The 20,618-nt window shown below is 42.1% G+C and overlaps 1 protein-coding gene across 24 annotated transcripts in view; it reads right to left on the reverse strand.

Moving 5' to 3' along the window:
• Positions 1-20,618, reverse strand: part of MACF1 (microtubule actin crosslinking factor 1) — a 341,210-nt gene that overhangs the window by 203,384 nt on the left and 117,208 nt on the right. For 22 of the 24 annotated variants that reach the window (XM_072771834.1, XM_072771853.1, XM_072771848.1 and 19 more), the window contains exon 2: positions 7,068-7,129. In XM_072771834.1, coding sequence (XP_072627935.1) covers positions 7,068-7,129 — 62 coding nt within the window. Of the gene's footprint in view, positions 1-7,067; positions 7,130-17,935; positions 19,196-20,618 lie in introns of those variants that run through there. The other 2 variants (XM_072771847.1, XM_072771842.1) reach the window with 1 other exon arrangement.

Genomic DNA, 20,618 nt, shown 5'->3' on the forward strand with positions numbered 1-20,618 from the left:
GGGCGCAATCCTGGAGTCCCGGGGTCAAGTCCCGCATCAGGCTCCCTGCATGGAGCCTGCTTCTCCCTCTGCCTATGTCTCTGGCCCTGTCTCGCTCTGTGTCTCTTATGAATGAATAAATAAAATCTTTAGGAAAAAAAAAAAAAAAAGAGGCCAGTTACAAAGAAAAGGGTCATTTATTATATGATTCCATTTATAAACGATATCTAGAATAGGCAAATCTATAGAATCAGAAAGTAGATTAGTGGTTGTCTGGGGCTGGGGAAAGGTATGCGGGTGGGCGTTGAGGGAGAGACTGAACAGTACAGGGTTTCCTTTGGGGATAAGATGTTCTAGAATGGATCGTGGTGATGGTTGCACAACTCTGAATATACTATAAGCCACCATATACTTTAAATGGGAAACTTGTAGGATATGTGCATTAAATCTCAAAAAAAAAAAGCTACTTTTAATAATTAATAAATGACTAACTTTTGAGGGATCAAGTCCACCCAGACCAATCCTCCCCAACTCCTGGGCATTAATAAGCCAAGGAAAGCTCTGCTCTGCCAGTTCTTTAAAAATTAACTTGAAGTTATGGGCGCCTGGCGGGCTCAGTCAGTAGAGCATGTGACTCTTGATCTTGGGGTCGTGAGTTCAAGCCCCATGTTGGGTGTATAGCTACTTAAAAAAAAAAAAAAAAAAAAGATTAATGTGAAGTTAGAGAAAAACAAATGGCTCCCCCCAGCTTCTGAGTGGCTTTAGCAAGGGAATAAACTGGTACTTAAGTACTTAGAACCAGAATCTGGCCCAAAGGGATTTTAACACTCTCAGCTGCCAGATGAGAAGAGTGTTGCCTGGAGAAGTTAAGTAACCTGTGAAAGATCACTGAGCTGGGAAGTGTCCCCTCACTGTCTCCGGAGTCTGAGTTCAGTGCTCTTTCCCTTTACAAGGCTTCATGATGCCTGACAGGCAGAAAGGACATACTAAGAGGACCTCCCCCTCTTCCAAAAAGAACCAAGGACTGTCACATGGTATTCTGATACCTGCAGAAAACCAAAGGAAAGCTTTCCTCTAAGACTTAAAAGAAACACAAGCAGCTCAATTTCCTTGACCCAAACTATGTTGAAGAACAATAAAGAGGTCAGAAGAGAAAGCTTTGAAGAGTCTGTTATTTACTTTCCTCTATACTTATAAAAGGTACAGGGTAAACTAGAGTGAGCCTGGTTACTTTAAATGGGTTTCTGAATTTGTGATTTCTAAACTGCAAGAGGGGGATCCCATGTTGATTCAATGGCCAAATTTATCCTCAAGGAAAAGCCTAAATGCTAAGGCTTAAAAACAGATTGCAGTTGTACCAGACTTTTTGCTTGTGAAAGAACATGCAGGGAATGAGTAGAGGCTGGAAACCTGTTGGGGTAAATAGAGGGAGAGGGGAGCAGAGTGTGAGGCTCTTTACTGATAAGAATTCTATTATCTCTCTGTTTGGAGAATTCCTTAAGCTTTGAGGAATCTAACAGTGAGTGGCACCAGCCACACCTGATTCACAAAGGTTCTCTGAAGATGACTACGATTCTAAAATCCACATAAGGTAGCTTCATCTAACAGGCAGGCAAGGCACTTAGGTGTAGGAGTAGAAAATCCAATCCAAATGTAGGACCAAAACTTCAAGTGGGGGTTGAGATGTGTTTGGAATGAAATCAGGTCCTGAAAACACAGGTCCGGGCAGAGATGGTTCCTGAATCACCAACATGTGGCCACACTGGCAGTGCTCCTCCCCTCTGTGTCTCAAGTGCACTGCTCTGTCAATCTCTTCAATGAAACTCTTCCGCCAGTCTCCTTTTGATTGTCCACACAGATGCGAATAAGCAAAGGCGTGTAAAAGTCCACGCCATGCTTCCGTGAGTTGTCTCACGGCTACCGCACAACAAGGGTGCCTAGAATCACCACAGCTATCTACAACCTAGTGTCCAATTAGACAGCCTCACACAAAGAAGTTGAGAATGTTGGAGTAAAAATTCAGAGTTGGAAAAGTTTTATTGGTATACTGGAATTCTTCACTGAAATTCGAGGAAGGCCAATAGCTACTAGATTGCATACATGAATAAAAAGGGAAAGAACTGTTCCATCTGTGAGGCTAATATCGGCCTTTCCCTTCTAGCTATAACTTCTGAAGTCACCAAGAACTGATCAGAGAGGGGCAGCCCGGGTGGCTTAGCGGTTTAGCACCGCCTTTCAGCCCAGGACCTGATCCTGGAGACCCAGGATGGGGTCCCACGTCGGGCTCCCTGCATGGAGCCTGCTTCTTCCTCTGCCTGCCGGCCTGTCTCTTGCTCATGAATAAATAAATAAAATGTTTAAAAAAAAAAAAAAGAACTAATCGGAGAAAGCATTTCTCTTCCTTAGGAGCTCATGCGCTCAGTTCTCTCATCCTTCCTGGGAGTTCTCTCTGAGGGCATAAGTTTTATCAGCTACCAGGACCTTGAGACACAGCATAAATAACTTACATAAAACCTCATTTAAAACTCTAGATTTTTCAGGGTGCCTGCCTGGCTTAGTTGGTAGAACATGCAACTCTTGATCTTGTGGTTATGAGTCCAAGCCCCAAGTAGGGCATGGAGCCTACTTTAAAAAAAATTTTTTTTAGTAATAAAACTCTGATTTTTCTTTTTTCTTGCTTTCTCTTTTTTAACATTTTATTCTCTTATATTTTTTAAGTAATATCTAAACTTACAACCCTGAGATCAAGAGTCACACATTCCACTGATTGAGACAGCCAGGTACCCCTCCAGATTTTTTTTTTTTTGATATTTTATTTATTCATGAAAGGGGGGTTGGAGCACAAGCAGGGGGAGTGGCAGAGGGAGAGAGAGAAGCAGACTCTCCGCTGAGCAGGGAGCCCAACTCGGGATCATGACCTGAGCCGATCATGACCCGAGTGGAAGGCAGATGCTTAACTGACTGAGCCACCCAGGTACCCCTAGATTTTTCTTTTTGACAGTTCTAGCATATGCCCAGAACTCTTGGGTTTGTAGGTTTGCATTCTAAATTAGCTTATTTATAATTAAAGATGCTAACAACCTTAACAAACCTCTTTTAAGATTGGACCAACAGTATTCTTAACTAATAAAGAATTGTTTATTCCACAACAGTTTCCCACAGAGATAGCTGGGGATCCAAGAGATCCTAGGTCAACTAAATCCACAACTTGGAGACTTGGTTGCTTTGATCTTATAACCATCTACTTGCCAACGGCCACATTATTCCGGGTATACTTGGGGAGCAGAGCAAGGGATGCCTGAATTACAAAAAACAAATCTTGATCTGTAGTTCTCAGCCCAAAGTTTCAAGAATGACAGCATGGAGCAAGGATTCTGATTAGCAGTGAATCTCTCTCTCTCTCTCTCTGAAATATCCCAAGATGAGAAAATGCCATTGGAACTTATAGGGTTGGGGGTCCAAGGAGAGAGGAAAAATAGCCAGGGACTGAAGTAAGGCTCTGGCTGGCCTCCAATTTCTAACAATGCTCTGCTGTGTTCATCTCATTTCTCCCTCCCTGGGCCTCCTGTCATCACGCAGCACTGAGGCAGAGGTCCAACCGGCAACAGCAGAGAGCCAGGGCATTTGTATTCAACTACAAAGTTTAGGAGACAAGCCTGAGTCAGGATAAATTCAGTTCTTTCAATTGTTAGTGATGAGGCACAAAAGAGTAAGTTGGGGGCATATTTAGTAGAAAGAGCATATGATTTTGGTTAGAAGACTCATGAATGGTCCCTAGGTCCCACTTTCACTAGCTATATGATCTTGGGAAAGTCACTTTATGCCCTTCTAATTCTCACTTTCCTTCATTGTGAAAACAGACAAGATAAAATACCTTTACTGCCTTCAGAATTATCATAAGAATCAAGCCAGGTAAGAATGTGGTCTGTAAGCTATAAAATACTATTAAAATATTAAAATATTATTTACTCAAGGCAAGAGATGCACTGCACTGTATCTCTTACATCTGCAGTGTAGTATGTGGCAGAGAAAGCAGTACATATACAGTCTGAGCACTCAGTGAGCACACTGATGGGGGGAGATCAATGTGTGAACACACAAGCCATCACTTCAAAGCGGTGTGGAACAGAGATAGAGTTGAGATTAATTTAGGCTGAGGACTGGAGGTCAGATTCTCAGGAAGGTGATACTGGACATGGACCTTGAAGGATAAGTGGGTGATGGCCAGGCAGAGGAGATTGGGACGTGCCTTCTAGGGAGAGAGAGATGAAGAAGCAAAGAGGTGTGAAAGCACACTGTGTTTAGAGAGCAGTGACTTATCTCCTGTGGCCACAGCTCCGGCTACACAGGGGAGAATGCCTGCAAATGAAGCTGGGCAGCTTGGAGGCAGGTTGTTAAGGACTGTGCATCATGACAGAGTTCTGTGTCGCCGAACTAGAGGCAAATGGGACATATTGAAGAAATTAAAAGGGAATAGCAATTTTCTCTCCCTGTCTCTCTGCCTTTCTTCTTTATCCTGGCACTAACCAAGTAAGACGTAATGTCTGCCTTCAAGTTAAAATCAAACAGAAAGATATAGAATGTACACAAGTGCTATAACAAAAGCACACAGGGAAAACAATGAGGGCACAAAGGAAAGGGTAGCCAATTCCATGTGGGAGATTCAGTTACATATTTAACAAGGTGGTAGTGAATTGGGGTTATGCAGACAGAACAGAGATTGGGGGAGGCTTCACACACGGGGAACAGGATGAGCTAAGATACAGGGTCAAAAAATAACATGGCACACAGTTCAGCAAGTGCCTGAGGTAGAAGGGGAATTCGACACTATGAGCCTGGAAAGGTAGGCAGAAGTTGGGCCATTACTGTAGATGTTAAGAGCACAGGTTCTAGACTTTAGGTTACCTGAATTCTAAAATCTCAGTTCTGGGGCGCCTAGGTGGCTTAGGGGGCTAAGCGTCTGCCTTCGGCACAGGTCGTGATCCCAGGGTCCTGGGATCGAGCCCTGCAGTGGGCTTCCTGCTCAGCAGGGAGTCTGCTTCTCCCTCTCCATCTCCCTCTCCCTCTGCCTGCCACTCCCCCTGCTTATGCTCTGTCAAATAAAATCAAAATCTTAAAAATAAAATAAAATTTCTGTTCTGCCTCTTTCTAGTGGTATGACCTTAAGTTAACCTCTCTAAACCTCCTTTTCCTCACTGATAAAATGGGAAAACTGAAAGAGACTCCAACATCAGGTCACTGAGGAGTAAACAAGATAATCCACATAGAAGACTTAGTCCAGAATGCTAGCTTTACGGTAAGCACTCAATAAACTATTACTACTATTTGCATTATCAGTGTTACTACAGAAAACTTTATTAGGAACTATCAAGTGATCAAGGCAAGCTGAAAAGGCCCTGGACGAGAGCAGAGGTCATGGGGATGGAGAAGTGAGGTGCAGGCATCTTTCTGAGTTGGAAGTGACTGACTGGAGATGGTAACAAGGGAAATGATGGGTAGAAAACATTCTAGATTCCTAACTTGGATAATTATGTATGTGAATGAAAATATTCAGCAATTTAGGATGTGTTGGATATGGGATATTGTCTGGGTGATGTCCAGATGAATGTGTCCAGTGCACTGTCTTTGGCTTAGGAAAGAATATAGGAAATGGCTCTGTCATTACACCCACATCCATATCTTTTATTTTGAAAACTGTCCTCACCTGCAGTCCCAACTAAACGTGGCCTCTAGGAGCCACGTCTGATTTATGTAACCATCTCCCTAGCCATAGATTACTAAACTATAGATGGACACCTGACCCAGGGAGGGAAAGAAAATTCCAGCCAATCAGAATTTTGTTTTGTGTCTTCAGAATTATAGCCACGGGGTTTACGTCACCATTGAGAGACAGCCACCACAGTTTCCACAAACAATGGCAAAAGCAATTAACGTAGGAGATATGTAGGAAGAAATAAAAGTGAGACAACACAAGGCCTCAATAAAAAGACAGAGTAGCTGCCTGATAATGTTTAGTTTTCATAAAGCCTAGCTGCATCCAGACACCAGATTCTATGAGATCACCTCATATCCTTTTTCTACTTGTGCTTCTTTATGTTCCACACCACCAGTGATCACTGTGACTAACACACATGAGACTGCCAAAGAAGAGTACAGAGAACCAAACAAGAAAATGAGTATGGTTAGGACCCTAGGGACCAGCAACATGGAGGAGTCAGAGGAAGAAAAGCCACTTAAAGAGGCATGAAAAAGGCATTTATAGAGGAAAGAGGTAATTCAGGAAAAAGCAGTGTGTTAGAAGCCAACATAAAAGAGGGTTTTAAGAAATAATGTTAGTCAACAGTATCAGATGCAACGGAGAAACCAAATAAGAGGAAGATAAACTAGGCTACTGGATATAGCAAGTAAGAGGTCACTGGTGACCTTTCCCTGAGCAGTAATCAATATAACTCAAAATTATGTAAATTATTTGAGTAATTATTATATAATATCCAAAAACTTTGTCTGCAAATCTTGACTGTCATATTAGTCATACTGGTCGTCCTCAGGAGGGCTTTTAACATACCTCTGCCTTGGTTTCTCTTCTATTTAAAAACAATAATACAATCTCCCCCCAACCCAAGCCATTCTGGGAAGTGTTCTGCAACTTAAACCGCATGGTGGTGATAATGTATAGGCACATGTAAAAATTGCTTAAACTAAACATTTAAGATTTATGCACTTAAAGAGAAAGAAGGAGAACAAAAGCCCCTCTCTGACCCATCCCTGTTTCTCTAGAAATAAAAAGAAAGAAGGAAGCTTATAAAATAATCTATAAAGCTAGGAACAAAGTGTTTTTGAGTCCAGGAATCACCCCCTGGTATCCTCACCCTCAATCTTCTGAGGTAATGGCATCTATTACTCTCCTTTCCAAGAAACTGATCAGTACAAGTTTCCACACTGTTATGACTACGTTAGTTATTTTTAAAAAGTCACATGTGTATCTCCATGAGGCACATGACAAGCACTCTGAACTATCAGTGAGAAAGGACTGAGAGATCCAGCTTAAGAGTAGCCAAGGGGCTAGGGCAGCATCTATGGAGTCCTACCTTCATCAGGTGCTTGTTCACCCACTTGGTGAACGTCTTCTTCTGAACACGGTCCCGTTCATCTGTAAAGGAAACACAGAGAAGGCATTGGCTCAGCACTGCCCGGATAAGTTCCCATACCCCTGCTTTGTCCACACCCCAGCTTCTGCACACACCGTGGTGATGGTTTCCACAGACCCATGAGAAATGTTGTGTTGTTGAGAAGATTTCTCCTGTCTGAGCTTCATCTTCTGTCCTGACCATCTTGCTACTTTACAGATTAGACAGACGCAGCATAGCCTCAAAACCCACAGCCATGGCAAAGTCTCCTTCGCACCATAACCTGGTGGGTGAGTGATTCTCTGCTTCCCCGCAAAGCAACCTCCAAAAAGTCAAAGCTGTGAACACCGCCCGCAGGAGAAGCAGAGCGGCCTTGGCGTTTGGGCCACTTGTACATCTCCCTCTTCACAAACCCATCTGCAAGACCAGTGCTCTGCTCTCACCCCCTTCCTACCCCACTTTCTACCCCTAGTTCCAGTTTCCTCACCAGTCATTACCAACTCGGCAACCTCGGAAAGCTGCTCAGTTTACCTGCGCTGCACATCTCCGTCACCTCCACCTTCTTATAGAGCCTCCTCTTTGTAGGCACACTCTCCTTCATCCTCAGTTTTGTGGACCTCATTAACAAAAGCATGACTGCCGCTGTTCCAGAGGCCCGATCCTGCAGAGGACTCCCTTTCTCCCACACCTGCCAATTCCCCAGAGCACCTCCAGACCACTGATCCATTGGCCTTGCTCCTTTTCACCTACTTGAAGCCCATGCCATCCCCCTATTATCTTGTTCAAATCATCCTCACTATCATCAACCACTCCCTGCCACTGCCGCCCACCCCACATATGGTGAATCTACCTTAGCTTCCCAACAACTTGGTTCGCATTTACTACCTCCACATGCATCCTCTGGCGTCATCCTTACCTTACCTCATCTCCAGTTCATATTCAGCCACCACGCTGCCACACTGTATTTCCTGCTCCAAACATTTCTCCTTAGCAGTCATCCTAATCATTCCCAAGCTTTATCACTCCATTCTCATTTTATTCCTTTTATTAAGAGCATCTAAACTTACTCTGGTCTGTGCTAGAAAACACAGTCAAGCAATTCAAAGCTGCCATCACTAATCCCCCAGGAACTGCCACCTGCCTAACCTTCTACCACTAAGCACACCATGACAATTTGCGAAACTGAATTACCACCATTGCTCAACTCTTCCATTTTTTTCTCCAAGTCAGAGAATTAAGTAACTCTAGTTCACTAGTAATCCACACAAAGTGAGGTTTTTCCGTCTCTCCTGCCCAGTTCCTCCTAACTGACTGCCTCATAAGAGCCACATAGGTGCGATTCTGAACAATGCTGGCATGCTCTCCACTTCCAGGTCAATGTACCACCTACTCACATTTCTGAATTTATAGCCACTTGGTAAATGCTATCTCTTCACTGTCTCTGGTCTTAATGTCACATCCTTCTTTCAGCCTTGAATTTTTTCCTGCTTTGCAAGGAACAGCGATCTCTTCCTACTATATACCACAGAACTTGGGAATCAGAATTAGCTATCTACTCTTATCCTCTGCTGAAACACGATTCCTTTCAAGAACAAAGAATCATCTGTTCAGGGTTGAAAGGTCTGCCCAAATCCTACATAACTCTATACTATTCCTGATACTTAAAATTTAATAGAGAATTCATTAGCTCCTAAGGCAATATGTATCACTTTAATAGTTCTATAAAGTGTCATCATTTGCTTCCTTATAAATTCTCCCTACTGGCTCTCATTTGGAACTGTCAGAATTTTAAGTACAGGCCACCTTTCACTTAAGAGTCCTGCAAGTACTCAAAGCTGGGATTTTTATTAGATTTGACCACTGTCATTCCAATATATTTTGATCTTTTTCGAGGCTGATTCAGTTATCCAACATCTTCATTAACCCTTCCAAGCCTGTGTCATCTACAGACGGAATGAGAATCAGCTTACAAACGCAGTCTCTTCTAAATCACTGATGCTGCTCACACTATTTTCTCTTTATGGCATGCTACTCTCTCCCTTTCTACCTCTCTCCAAATGCTATTTATATATTTATATATATATGTATATATATATATATATATATTTTTTTTTTTTTTTTAAAGAGAGAGAGCATGAACAGGGGGAGGAACAGAGGAAGAAGGACAAGCAGATTCTGCGTGGAGCACACAGCCTGATGACCCCAATCCCATGGCCCCAAGATGATGACCCAAGCCAAAATCAAGAATTGGGACACCCAACCAACTAAGCCACCCAAGTGCCCCAAACACTGTTTACTCTTTAAAATCTAGTTCATTCATTCATTCACTCATTTCTTCTTTGAATACATCTTTATTAAGGCCCTAGATACTTGGAAGAGCCTGTGTTTGACTCTGACAATAGATACCAATGACACAGTCCCTATCTTTAAAAGAATGACATTTGGGACACCTGGCTGGCTCAGTTGGTGGATTGTACAACTCCCGATCTTGGGATCGTAAGTTCAAGCCCCATGTTAGGTGTAGAGCCTACCTTAAAAAATAATAAAATAGATGACAGTCTAGCAGAGAAAAGAAATAACTTAAAAAAAAAAAAAGAAATAACTTCAGTGCAGTTTCATACACACTATAACAGAGCTAAGCACAGAGTGCCCAAGAACAGAAGAAAACGGTTAGGCCACTTGAACAAGAGAGGGAAACATGGGCAGTTAGTGAAAGTTTCCAGAGGAGAGACCCTAACTAAATGGTAAAAGGGGAGTAGAAGCTAGCCAAGAATTAAAAGGAAGGAACAAAGCTACTACATGTAAACTTCACCTAATGCAAATTCGTGGAGACAACCAGGAGCTTATGTTCAGAGAAGTGCACAGAATCAAGGATGCCTGAAAGACAGGATGTGTATTAAGTAGTGGAGAGACTTCAAACTAGACAGGATGCCATGGGCCAAATCACAACCTTTCTTACAAGTTAAGGAGTCCAAACTTTACCACTAAGAAATTGATAGAAGAAGGTAAGGGAAAGCTTCAAAAGATTTTAAATAGGAGATGACATGATCAAATGTGTGATTAAGAAAAATTACTCTGGCAGCCTTTCCTGACAACTCCAGGTCCCAACTGTCTCTTTGTCCTACACATTTTTATGGTACTTACTATGCTAATCACTCAATCAGCACTTATATAGAGTCCTGAACTTTTAATATGCTCATTCTTACATCACCAATGAGATCACTAACTCCTTAAGAAATCATGTTTTACTTTTTGTATCTCTTAAAGTGGCTAACAGCTACCACTCTGCAAGATATGACCTAAAACAAAAACAAAAACTTTCTTCACTGGCCAATATATGATTAGAAGACTGGTTAATGAAACACACAGAATGAAATCAGAGCCAAGTCACCTACAGGAAAACAGTCCAATATGTAAAAAAAACCAATAACCCAATAAGTGTCACTCTTGTACTGAAACATGCAGCCACGACAGGAAAATAAAATTAAAGCTAACAAAAAGTTCTGCCCCCCTAACATTTTCACCACTACCAAAGCCATTCTGCTTCACTACACTAATATCTTCATAAACAAGAATGGCCTGTTTCCATTTTTACAAAATTCTCACTCCAGAAACACAAGTTTACCCTTTTTTTCCTTCTCAGAATTTCTTTTATTATAAAGGTTATATATGTTTGTCTTGACATGTTAAATAATACACAGATGGAAAAGGAAGTTATCAAATTTCCTTTTAAACTAATCAACATTTTAAAGAAGAGGCAGGGAAATCTTGGGTGGCTCAGTTGGTAAGTCATCCATGGTCTTGATCTCGGAGTCATGAGTTCAAGCCCTACATTGGGCACCATGCTGGGCATGGAGCCTACTTAATATATATATAAAGATATTTATTATTTATTTTATTGTATATACAAATATATTTATATATTTACGTGTATGACTATATGAAGAAGAGGCGGAATTCATGGGATTTCTTTTTCTTTTTTTTTTTTAAGATTTTATTTATTTATCCATGAGAGACACAGAAAGAGAAACAGAGTCAGAGACACAGGCAGAGGGAGAAGCAGGCCCCATCACAGGGAGACCGATGTAGGACTCGATCCCGGGTCTCCAGGATCACGCCCTGGGCCAAAGGCAGGCACTAAACCGCTTAGCCACCCAGGGATCCCCAGGATTTCTTTTTAGTCCACTGCCTGTTTTATTTTTGACCTGAAGATGTGACACCGGTCCATTTTACTATTTCCGTAAGTAATTCCGTTCACCTACCAAGCCCTCCAGGAGAATAATACGCTATGGATACGTACGTTCTCATACTAGTATTTTAGTTAGTTATGTTATGAAAAAAAGAAATGTTAGTTATGTTAGTTCTCATACTAGTCATATTTCCAATAGCTAAAAAACAGACCTTCAAATCACCGGCAAGAGGTCAAGTACTTATTCCGAGCCTAATTATTAAGGGCAACATGATTTCACAAGCCCTTCTCAAGACCAGCTAGCCTTCTTTAGAGCTGAGCTGTAAGTTCCTCAGAAAAGGATTTTATGGAACAACTGTGCTCCAAAGCTGAAGGATTCTTTTTTAGGATCCTGTGTTACAGACCCACCAATTACATGCAAGCTCTTTCCTGATTTAAGCATTGAGACAAGAGGATACTAGAGTGCCTCAGGTTTAAGATCATAATATTTCAGCAAGGAAATTCATTACAGAAGCCAAAGAACAACTTAACTATTAAACTTTCAGAATGCTCCAAACAGCTCAGACTTTTAAACTTTTTAATAAATTTTACATTTGGCTCCCCACACATAAATCCCTAATTTAATCCCAGGCTCAGCAAGAATCTTTCTACCTAATGCTGGAAGTAGGATTTTCAAAGACACTCTAGTCAATCAAAAAGAAGGGGGGGAGGGGGGGAGAATCATATTCTTTTTTTTTTTTTAATCATATTCTTTTTTGATGCTTCTTAGAAACTTGGCCCAACCAAATGCTATGAAGACCCAACAAATTACCCAACTGCCCACTGGGAAATTCTAAGATTAAACATATTGATGTTCAGTTAATCATGGGAGGTTACTTAATTAGAAGGATTTGATACTTGTTTCTGACTTTTAATAAGACCATTACAGTCCAGGGGATCCCTGGGTGGCTCAGCGTCTTGGTGCCTGCCTTCCGCCCAGGGCGAAATCCTGGAGTCCTGGGATCAAGTCCCGCATCAGGCTTCCTGTGTGGGGCCTGCTTCTCCCTCTGCCTATGTCTTTGCCTCTCTCTTTTTCTTTCATTAATGAATAAATAAAATCTTTAAAAAAAAAAAAAAAAAAAAAAAAGGAAAGACCATTACAGTCCACCAAGCTATCAAAAATACCCTAATTTTCTTTGTTTTATTTTCATCTGCAGAGACATCCTTTGGTAACTTAGGCAAGTCCTTCCACCTGAAATCTGGATCCCACCTCTTCCCTTCTCTTTGGGAACTTAATTATCCCCTAACTTGTAGATCTTTAACTTCTCTCTTTCCTTTTCCTTGGCTTCCTGAACAAGTATGATGACAATGTTGTCTCCCTTTCCTCACCTCCTCTTTCCCCCCATGTGACCTGTGTAGCTTTGAGCCCCACAAATTCACCGAAACTGCTTTCTCCATAGTCACCTACCTAACTGCCAACTCAGAAGACAATGCTAACCTTTCTTTCACCTTTTTTTTTTTTTAAGATTTTATTTATTTATTCATGATGGACACACAGAGAGAGGCACGGGTAGAGAGAGAAGTAGGCTCCTCGAGGGGAGCCCAATGTGGGACTTGATCCTGGGATTCTGGGACCACATCCTGAGTTGAAGGCAACTGCTCAACGCCTGAGCCACCCAGGCGCCCCCATCTTTCATCTTTTAAATTCACTCTCCCTCTTGAATATGAAACTCCATTGCACCCTTGTGTTCCTCCTTCATCTTTGGTTATTCCTTCTCTTCTTAAATGTTTACTCATTGTTAGCCCTCTTTCCTTCATTTTGTATTACAGGTTCTTAAGATATCCATGGACCCACAGGTCCGTACATGGGTCCATACATTTGGAGAGGGGTGCCATAAACCACCTAAAACTGCATGTAAAACTTTGGGTGTTATGCGCATGTTGAGAGGAGGTAAAAAGACCCATAGCTTAAAAAAAAATAAAGAAAAAGAAAAGAAAAATGTTATAAAGAGCAGTTCTCCCCATTTTCCCAGAATAATTCTATCTACTTCCATTTTTCAAACTGTAACTGATCACTTTCATTTGCTGACAGTTGGAACGTTAGGTCTAGAGTTCAGAATAGCAGTCAGAAGTGAGGCTACAAATTTGAAGCTAACAGCTGGCAGCTGAGGCTATGGCAAGTACAGCAGACTAGCCTATCTCAACAAATCTTCCGAAATCACCACTTTGCCCATATTATCTCTCTACTCAAAAATCCTTTACTGGCTTCCAGAAGACCAAGTCCAGGTCCTTCATTTCCACAGTTTGCTATAACCCTTTGAAATTCAATTCTAGTTTTTATTCATTGTGTGTTAAGTGGTTGGAGTAGATAAAGAAGTGGCCTCTGACCTGAGGAAATTTACAATCTACTCTTCCAACTTTATCTTTGGGCTCTTTCTTCCCTGCATGACTCAACTACAACCATTCTGATACCATTGTTTCCCAACATAACTTGCACATTCTTGTCCTTGTTGCCCGTACTGTAATATCTCTCCCTCTCTTTTTGGGTTATCTAAGAGCCTCCTTACAAGGTCCAGATAAAGTCCCATTTCTCCCCTCTCTCTTTCTAGCTATGCCAGCCACTTGTATATGCCTGCAGATGCCTGCATTTATTCAGTTGACTTGGCACCAACCATATAAAACCTATTACTAGATACTTCTCTATGTAAATCCTGTTTATCAACTTTAGCTCTTTGGAGTCAAGAATCCTGTTTCAAATTTCCTTAAATATTCAACATTTAAGACAACAATGGGTACTCAAGAACACTCACTCATTTAACAAATATATACTGAAAGCCCTCTATGTGCCAAGGTTATACCTATAAGGACACGTTAAGATGGTATGTTCAAAGTCAGACTAAGAAGTATTCCCAAATGATAATTAAAAGGTTGCTTTTCAGCAGGAAACAGGGATTTCCATTCAGATGTCCCATCTACAGTTACAGCTTTCCTAAATTCTTCTTGCCACATCTGGATCCAGGAGACTTTGCACCACTTAATGTAGGTTCAAAGAAAATGGGCTGAAAAAAATAGACCCGTAAATACAAAGGAAAAACTGATGGTTGCCACCGGGTAGGGGAGGGCAGGGAGGGGCAAAATGGGCAAAGAGGAGTTGAAGGTACAGGCTTCCAGTTATGGAATGAGTAAGTCATGGGAATAAAAGGTACAGCACAGGCAATATAGTCAATAATATTGTAATAGCGTATGGTGACAGATGATAGATACACCTGTGGTGAGATAGCAGAATGTATAAACTTACTGAATCATATGCCTGAACCTAATGTAACATTACATGTTAGCTATATAACAAGAGGGAAGGAGGGAAAGGAAGGAAGGAAGGAAGGAAGGAAGGAAGGAAGGAAGGAAGGAAGGAAGGAAGGAAGGAAGGAAGGGAGGGAGGGAGGGAGGGAGGGAGGGAGGAAGGAAGAAGTGGGGAGGGGGAGACAGATCAAGCAATTAATTGTGCTTAACAAAAATATATAATTGCACCAGCATTATAAATGATTCCTATCCTCAGACAAACATAAGTCAACTTTGGGATATAAGACTGGCTGAGTGAAGTAAGTCAGTCGGAGAAGGACAAACATACGTTCTCATTCATTTGGGGAATATAAATAATAGTGAAAGGGAATATAAGGGAAGGGAGAAGAAATGTGTGGGAAATATCAGAAAGGGAGACAGAACATAAAGACTGCTAACTCTGGGAAATGAACTAGGGGTGGTAGAAGGGGAGGAGGGCGGGGGGTGGGAGTGAATGGGTGACGGGCACTGGGGGTTATTCTGTATGTTAGTAAATTGAACACCAACAATTAATAAATAAATAAATAAATAAATAAATAAATAAATAAATAAATAAATAAATACTGACCTAGACATTGTATTTACATTGTATTGACTCAGTCCTCACAACTCTATCAAGTACACACTATTTGTCCTCAATTTTATAGTGCAAATTGAGGCTCAAAAAGGTTATTAATAATTTTTCCGAAGTCACCCAGTTAGCAAGTAGCAGAATTGAGATTCAAATCCAAGTCTGTCGTGGACTTTTAACTTCCATACCTACTGCCACCATGAAATTATTAGAAGGCAATACAATACAGTCCTGTGTAATGACAGTAAGAAGGGAGGTGCAAACCATCACTGTAATCAGAATTCATCACCAGCATCTATCACCAAGTGTTAGCACAGGCTTAGAATGTCTCAGTGAAGATTGAGAATTGGGAGTTTAAGGAGGTGATAATTCTAGAAAATTCAATGCAAATTAAAGTTTATTTCTCAGGCAAATTAGAACTTTATTTTTTTAAATTAGAACTTTATTAATGATAATTCTTTGCTCTATTGGGAATTCAAGAGTAAACGACAGAAGTTAGATATGGGAATAAGAATGGTGACAAGAAATGAGCCATAGAGATGGCTGGACAGGCACACAAGGAGAAGGGAAGAGGGAGAAAAGCTCAATAGTTTCATTAGGTTATCAGAAAAACTAAATCACAGATACGAAGAGATCAGAGGTTTAAGAATTCTCAAAATATCCTCTTAGAGATGAAGAAATCTAAGCCCTAAGAGGTTTAAGAACTTGGAAAAAGTGACACAGGGGCAGAATCAGATCTGTAGCTTGGATCTGTTGGCCTCTAGTCTATGATGCTTACCCTATCGAACACTCAGCATCCCTCTCTGAATCTGAGTTTCATCTGCAATATAAGGAGTTTGGACTAGGTCAATGGTTCCCAAATACCAGTCTGTGAACTGGCCACATCAAAATCACTTGCAGAGCTTACACTGGGCTAAGCACCTGAATATCATGTACTCCTCATAACGACTCTGAGTTAGGGCCTATTTAAATCCCCCTTTAAAAAATGGGAAATCACGGCATAGAAAGATAAAGCAATTCTCTCAGCTCATCTAAACTATTTAGTATAGAGCAGGGGCCCCAAGCAGACGGGTGATGCCAAAGTCCATTCTCTTAACCACTAGACCACAATGCCTCCATGGGATTAAACAGGGCAAGATGAGACAGAATAAGGTTTCTGCCCCAAAACTTTTTTTTAATTTGTTTATTTACTTATTTATTTATGAGAGACACAGAGAGGCAGAGACACAGGCAGAAGGAGAAGCAGGCTCCACGCAGGGAGCCGGATGCAGGACTCGAACCCGGGACCCTGGGATCATGCCCTGGGCTGAAGGCAAATACTCAACCACTGAGCCACCCAGCCATCCCTGCCCCAAAACTTTCAATAAAGATTCTAAACTTTCTTATACTTCTCGTTGATTCCAGGAAAGGGAACCTTTATCTCCAAGCACTTTCAGATGCAGACGATTCTTTTCTCTAAGTCTCAGGGAAGAAATCTCAATGATACCAGAAAGATAAAAGGCTAGACTGCATGTCAACAACAGACTAACACGGCCTCTCCGTGTGCCCCAAACAATATTATAATATCACCTTTGTTTCTCAGAAAGCACTTAAATATCTGGCAGTACTGGCCTAGCAGTCATGAGACAGGATCAGAACCATAGCTCTCTGCTACACCCCTTTTGAAATTTCTTCTGCCCTCTCCTCTCGATGAAACAGCTGACGATTTCAATTTTAGTGAAAATCTGCCTATTTGGGTCACGATTTTGTTCTGCTTTGGAGACTCGAGAGTATAATATCAAAGATACTTTGATTATCAAAGTCAGTGATCAATCCAGGAGCTTCCAAACTCAAATTTTACAAACCAGTAAAGGTTCCAAAATAAATTGGAAAATCTAACATAAAGCTGTCAACCTTTTCTTTTGCTAAGTAGGGATATCTAAAACCAAGCTACCACCTAAGAACCATTCTTTCATGAATAAAGGACACTTTAACACCAGAAAAGTAGGAAGAGTGATTCCAGAGTAAAGGACAGTTATTTAAATGAGTTCCCCTTTATGAAAAGCACACTATCTTCTCCTTACCTTTTTCATTTTACCAAGAACTTGATAAATTGATATCTCATTCCAGCACCAGTCTACATACCCTGCTGTTTGGAAGCCAAAGAAACCTGTGGCCAAAAAGGCTGGGCCACTTGCTCAAGGTCACAGAACATGATTTTAATAAACTCTTGTCCAGGGAGATCTAAGTCACAGCCCGTACAACACTCCTCCCTAGCCTGCAATTTGTTTTTAGGTTCCATCCCCAGACCACCTTGGAGCCTTCTTACCTCCTACAGCTGGCAGAAGAGAATAAGTGAAAGAGGAAACCCAGGCCATGACTCCTCCTCTCCCGCCCCCCGCCATTCCAGTCTGCTCAGAGGTGGACTCCGTAACCAACCAACTTCTGCTAAAAATACACCCTGGACTTTCAGAACTATGCAACATAACTTAAAAGTAGTTTCCTGATACAGGCAAAAAGAACCGTGAGCATGAATTCAGTCTCTATAAAAAAGTCCCACACCCAAAGCTCAGGCTCTTAACTGCCAGTCTACAAGCTTAAAAAGTTCCCCAGGAAGTAGAGCACCCCAGTCTCTTCCCCTGCACATTTTAACAAGCCCAGAAGTTGTAACATCTGCAAGACTTCAAAGCCCATATATTCCTATGAGTTGATGACAGCAAGAGCTACTTGGGATACACAGGCCCAGACAAGGAAAAAACTTCACATACTAACCCATACAGCACATGCGGCAAACCAGGTGGGCGTTGAACTCGTGCTCATCTTGGTAACTAGGCCACATGGCACTCTTGTGTCTGCTGACCCCACCCAAAAGGAGGGTGTTCCAAAGAACCTCCGGCTAGTGGTTCGTGCACCCTCTGCAGCTCCTCCAAAAAGTCTTCAAGGCAAAGAGAGATAGCTATTCGATGAGCAAAGAGAGACAGCAGAAGTAGAGAGACGTGGCTCCACCCACCACTTCCTAATGACCTCCTCCTCCCCTTGAGGTCAGAGAGGAAGCTCCTCCCTAGAGCACTTCCAAAAGCTGGGTTCAGGTCTTCAAACAAAGAGCATCCCATTCAAAAGTGGCACCAGCTCAGTGTTTTCAGACCAAAGGCAGCATACGGAGATGGGAGCTTCATGTGAAAAAGTCCAGCCAAGTTACTGAGTAAGCCTGAACAGGTAGGAGGAGGCTGGTCTTTGGGTTACCCTCCATTTGCAGAGCCGAAGTTTGTGACCTGGCAAATCTTAGACAGCTGCAGGAGAGCTGGTAAGGTAGGACGGCTTACTGCCAAGTCAGGAACAGTGCAGCCGTTGCCCAACAAACTGCTCCTCTGGCTGGCCTCTTCTCAGGCAGAAGTACATATTAAGTGTTAACCAACTGAGAAGGTCCCACAATGGGAGAGACTATAACGGAGTGAATCCCATACACTGTCCACTGCCGACAGACTCCCAGATTCTAAATGGAGCTTCATTTCCCCACATTTACAGCTGCCCAAAGGGAAGAGTCACAGTCTCTCCTCAATGACCCCACCTACTTCTCAGAGTAGCCCTGCCCCAGCCAGTCTCTCAGGTAGATCAGCAGGGCAGATTTCATCAACTTCAAAAATACTGTTTGCTTGTTGCTCCATTCTTTCTACTCATCCAGCCAGGAACCTCATCCCCAAGTCCCCTTCCTCCTCCCAGAGCCTCCCACCCTGTCTCTGCAGTCAGCGCACTTAACTCAGCGGTGCCAGGGACCCCTTTATCCATCAGTGGAAGGCGGCTTGCTTGTTTGTCCAACTTGTTTTCTTAGTCCTGGCTAATTGTACCAGACACTGGAATGTTGAAAGAACACAATGAAGGGCTTTTTCATTCGGATGGCCCAGCCCATCTATCGCTTCTTCACACTTCTGATCCAACCAGGGGTTAGAAAAGCTGAGTCTCTGTCAAAGGCAGGAGAGCCACGCTGATCCTGGCCCCACACTACTCAGAAAGGCTCCACTGCAGATAAAGGCCTAATCACTGGCCCTCCGCCCCAGCTCCCTAAATAGAATGACTTCTTCAGGCTAATGCTACTTCCAATCCTGTTCCTAAAGGCAGGGAGGGAGGGGCAACACCCAGGAAAGCCAGTTCGAAGAGATTAGCCCCAGAGACTGCAAGTGAAAAAGAGTAAACGTGAGCTTGCCTAGAGGCCACTCAATTTAAACAAGCCCTGAGACCTGCCTCAGTACCCTGACAGCTTTCTTCACTCCCTACCAGGTAGCCCTCCCACCTACAAACTGCTAATAATCCTGTTACTACTTACTAATAACGGGACTCACAGCTGACTTTATCCCTCCTTGACTAAGCTCCCAGTCACCCCAATAACCTGAGACAACTCTACTCAGTTTGTTCTTCATATTAGACTTTTCTTAGTCAGTCTTGGACAGAAAGGGTCCCCCTAGAATTTACCTTGTCTTAAGAAGAGAAATGCATAAGAAATAGGGGAGAAAGAAGAAAAAGGAATAAATGTCTCCTGATTCATACTTAGTAACCTTTTCCTTGATCTGATTTAAATTTCTTGAGTCTTGTATCTTCGGTCTTCATATCCTGGTCTCTAACACATTTTGAAGGTGCTCAATAACCTAACTTAAAATTAATTCAGCATCTACCATAACTGTTTTTTAATATTTTAAAAAGGCTAAGTAACTTGAGGGTGCCTGGGTGGCACAGCTGGTTAAGCATCCGACTCTTGGTTTCAACTCAGGTCATGATCTCAGGGTCGTGAGATGGAGCTCCACATCTGTTTAGGACTCTCTCTCCCTCAGCAACACCTCCCCTCTCCCCCATTCACATGCTCGCTCTCTATCACTCTCTTTCTAAGTAATTAAAAAAAATTTTAAAGGCTAAATAACTTGACCAATATTACATATCCATTTGTCCAGCTCCAAAGCTACACTTCCTATTACACCCTACTGTTTCTGACAGGGACCTAATCCAAAATAACTACACTGCCATGAGGGGGCTGGATATTTAAGGTGGTGGAATATTCCTCAGAAGATTAAAAAACAAATATTTGACTATAGCCAATTAGAGATTTAAGGCATATCCCAAATGAATAATGTGAGATAATTTTTAGAAATACTAAATAATTCCAGAGTCTCTAAAAGTCAAAATAATCATCACCAGGTAAGGTTTGAAAAATGTAAACCAAAGCCTCCTCCCTGCTCCTCACTCCCCTGGGATCCAAACAGAATCTATGTCCTGTGAAGGCAATACAGACTGATGAAGTTAGGGTGGAGAGTCTTAGGGATGAGGTCAGTCTGACTGCCAGGAGGCAGGCCTTCCCTCCTAAGAGGTCCTGAGCCTCAAAAGGGAAGCTACTGCTGATAGCAAGACCTTGATTAAGACAGTCAGCTCTTAATTCAGAGGAGACCCACCTGAGTAGTGATTACCCAGG

This window comes from Canis lupus, chromosome 13, assembly GCF_048164855.1.
Source record: "Canis lupus baileyi chromosome 13, mCanLup2.hap1, whole genome shotgun sequence".
Classification (NCBI taxonomy): domain Eukaryota; kingdom Metazoa; phylum Chordata; class Mammalia; order Carnivora; family Canidae; genus Canis; species Canis lupus.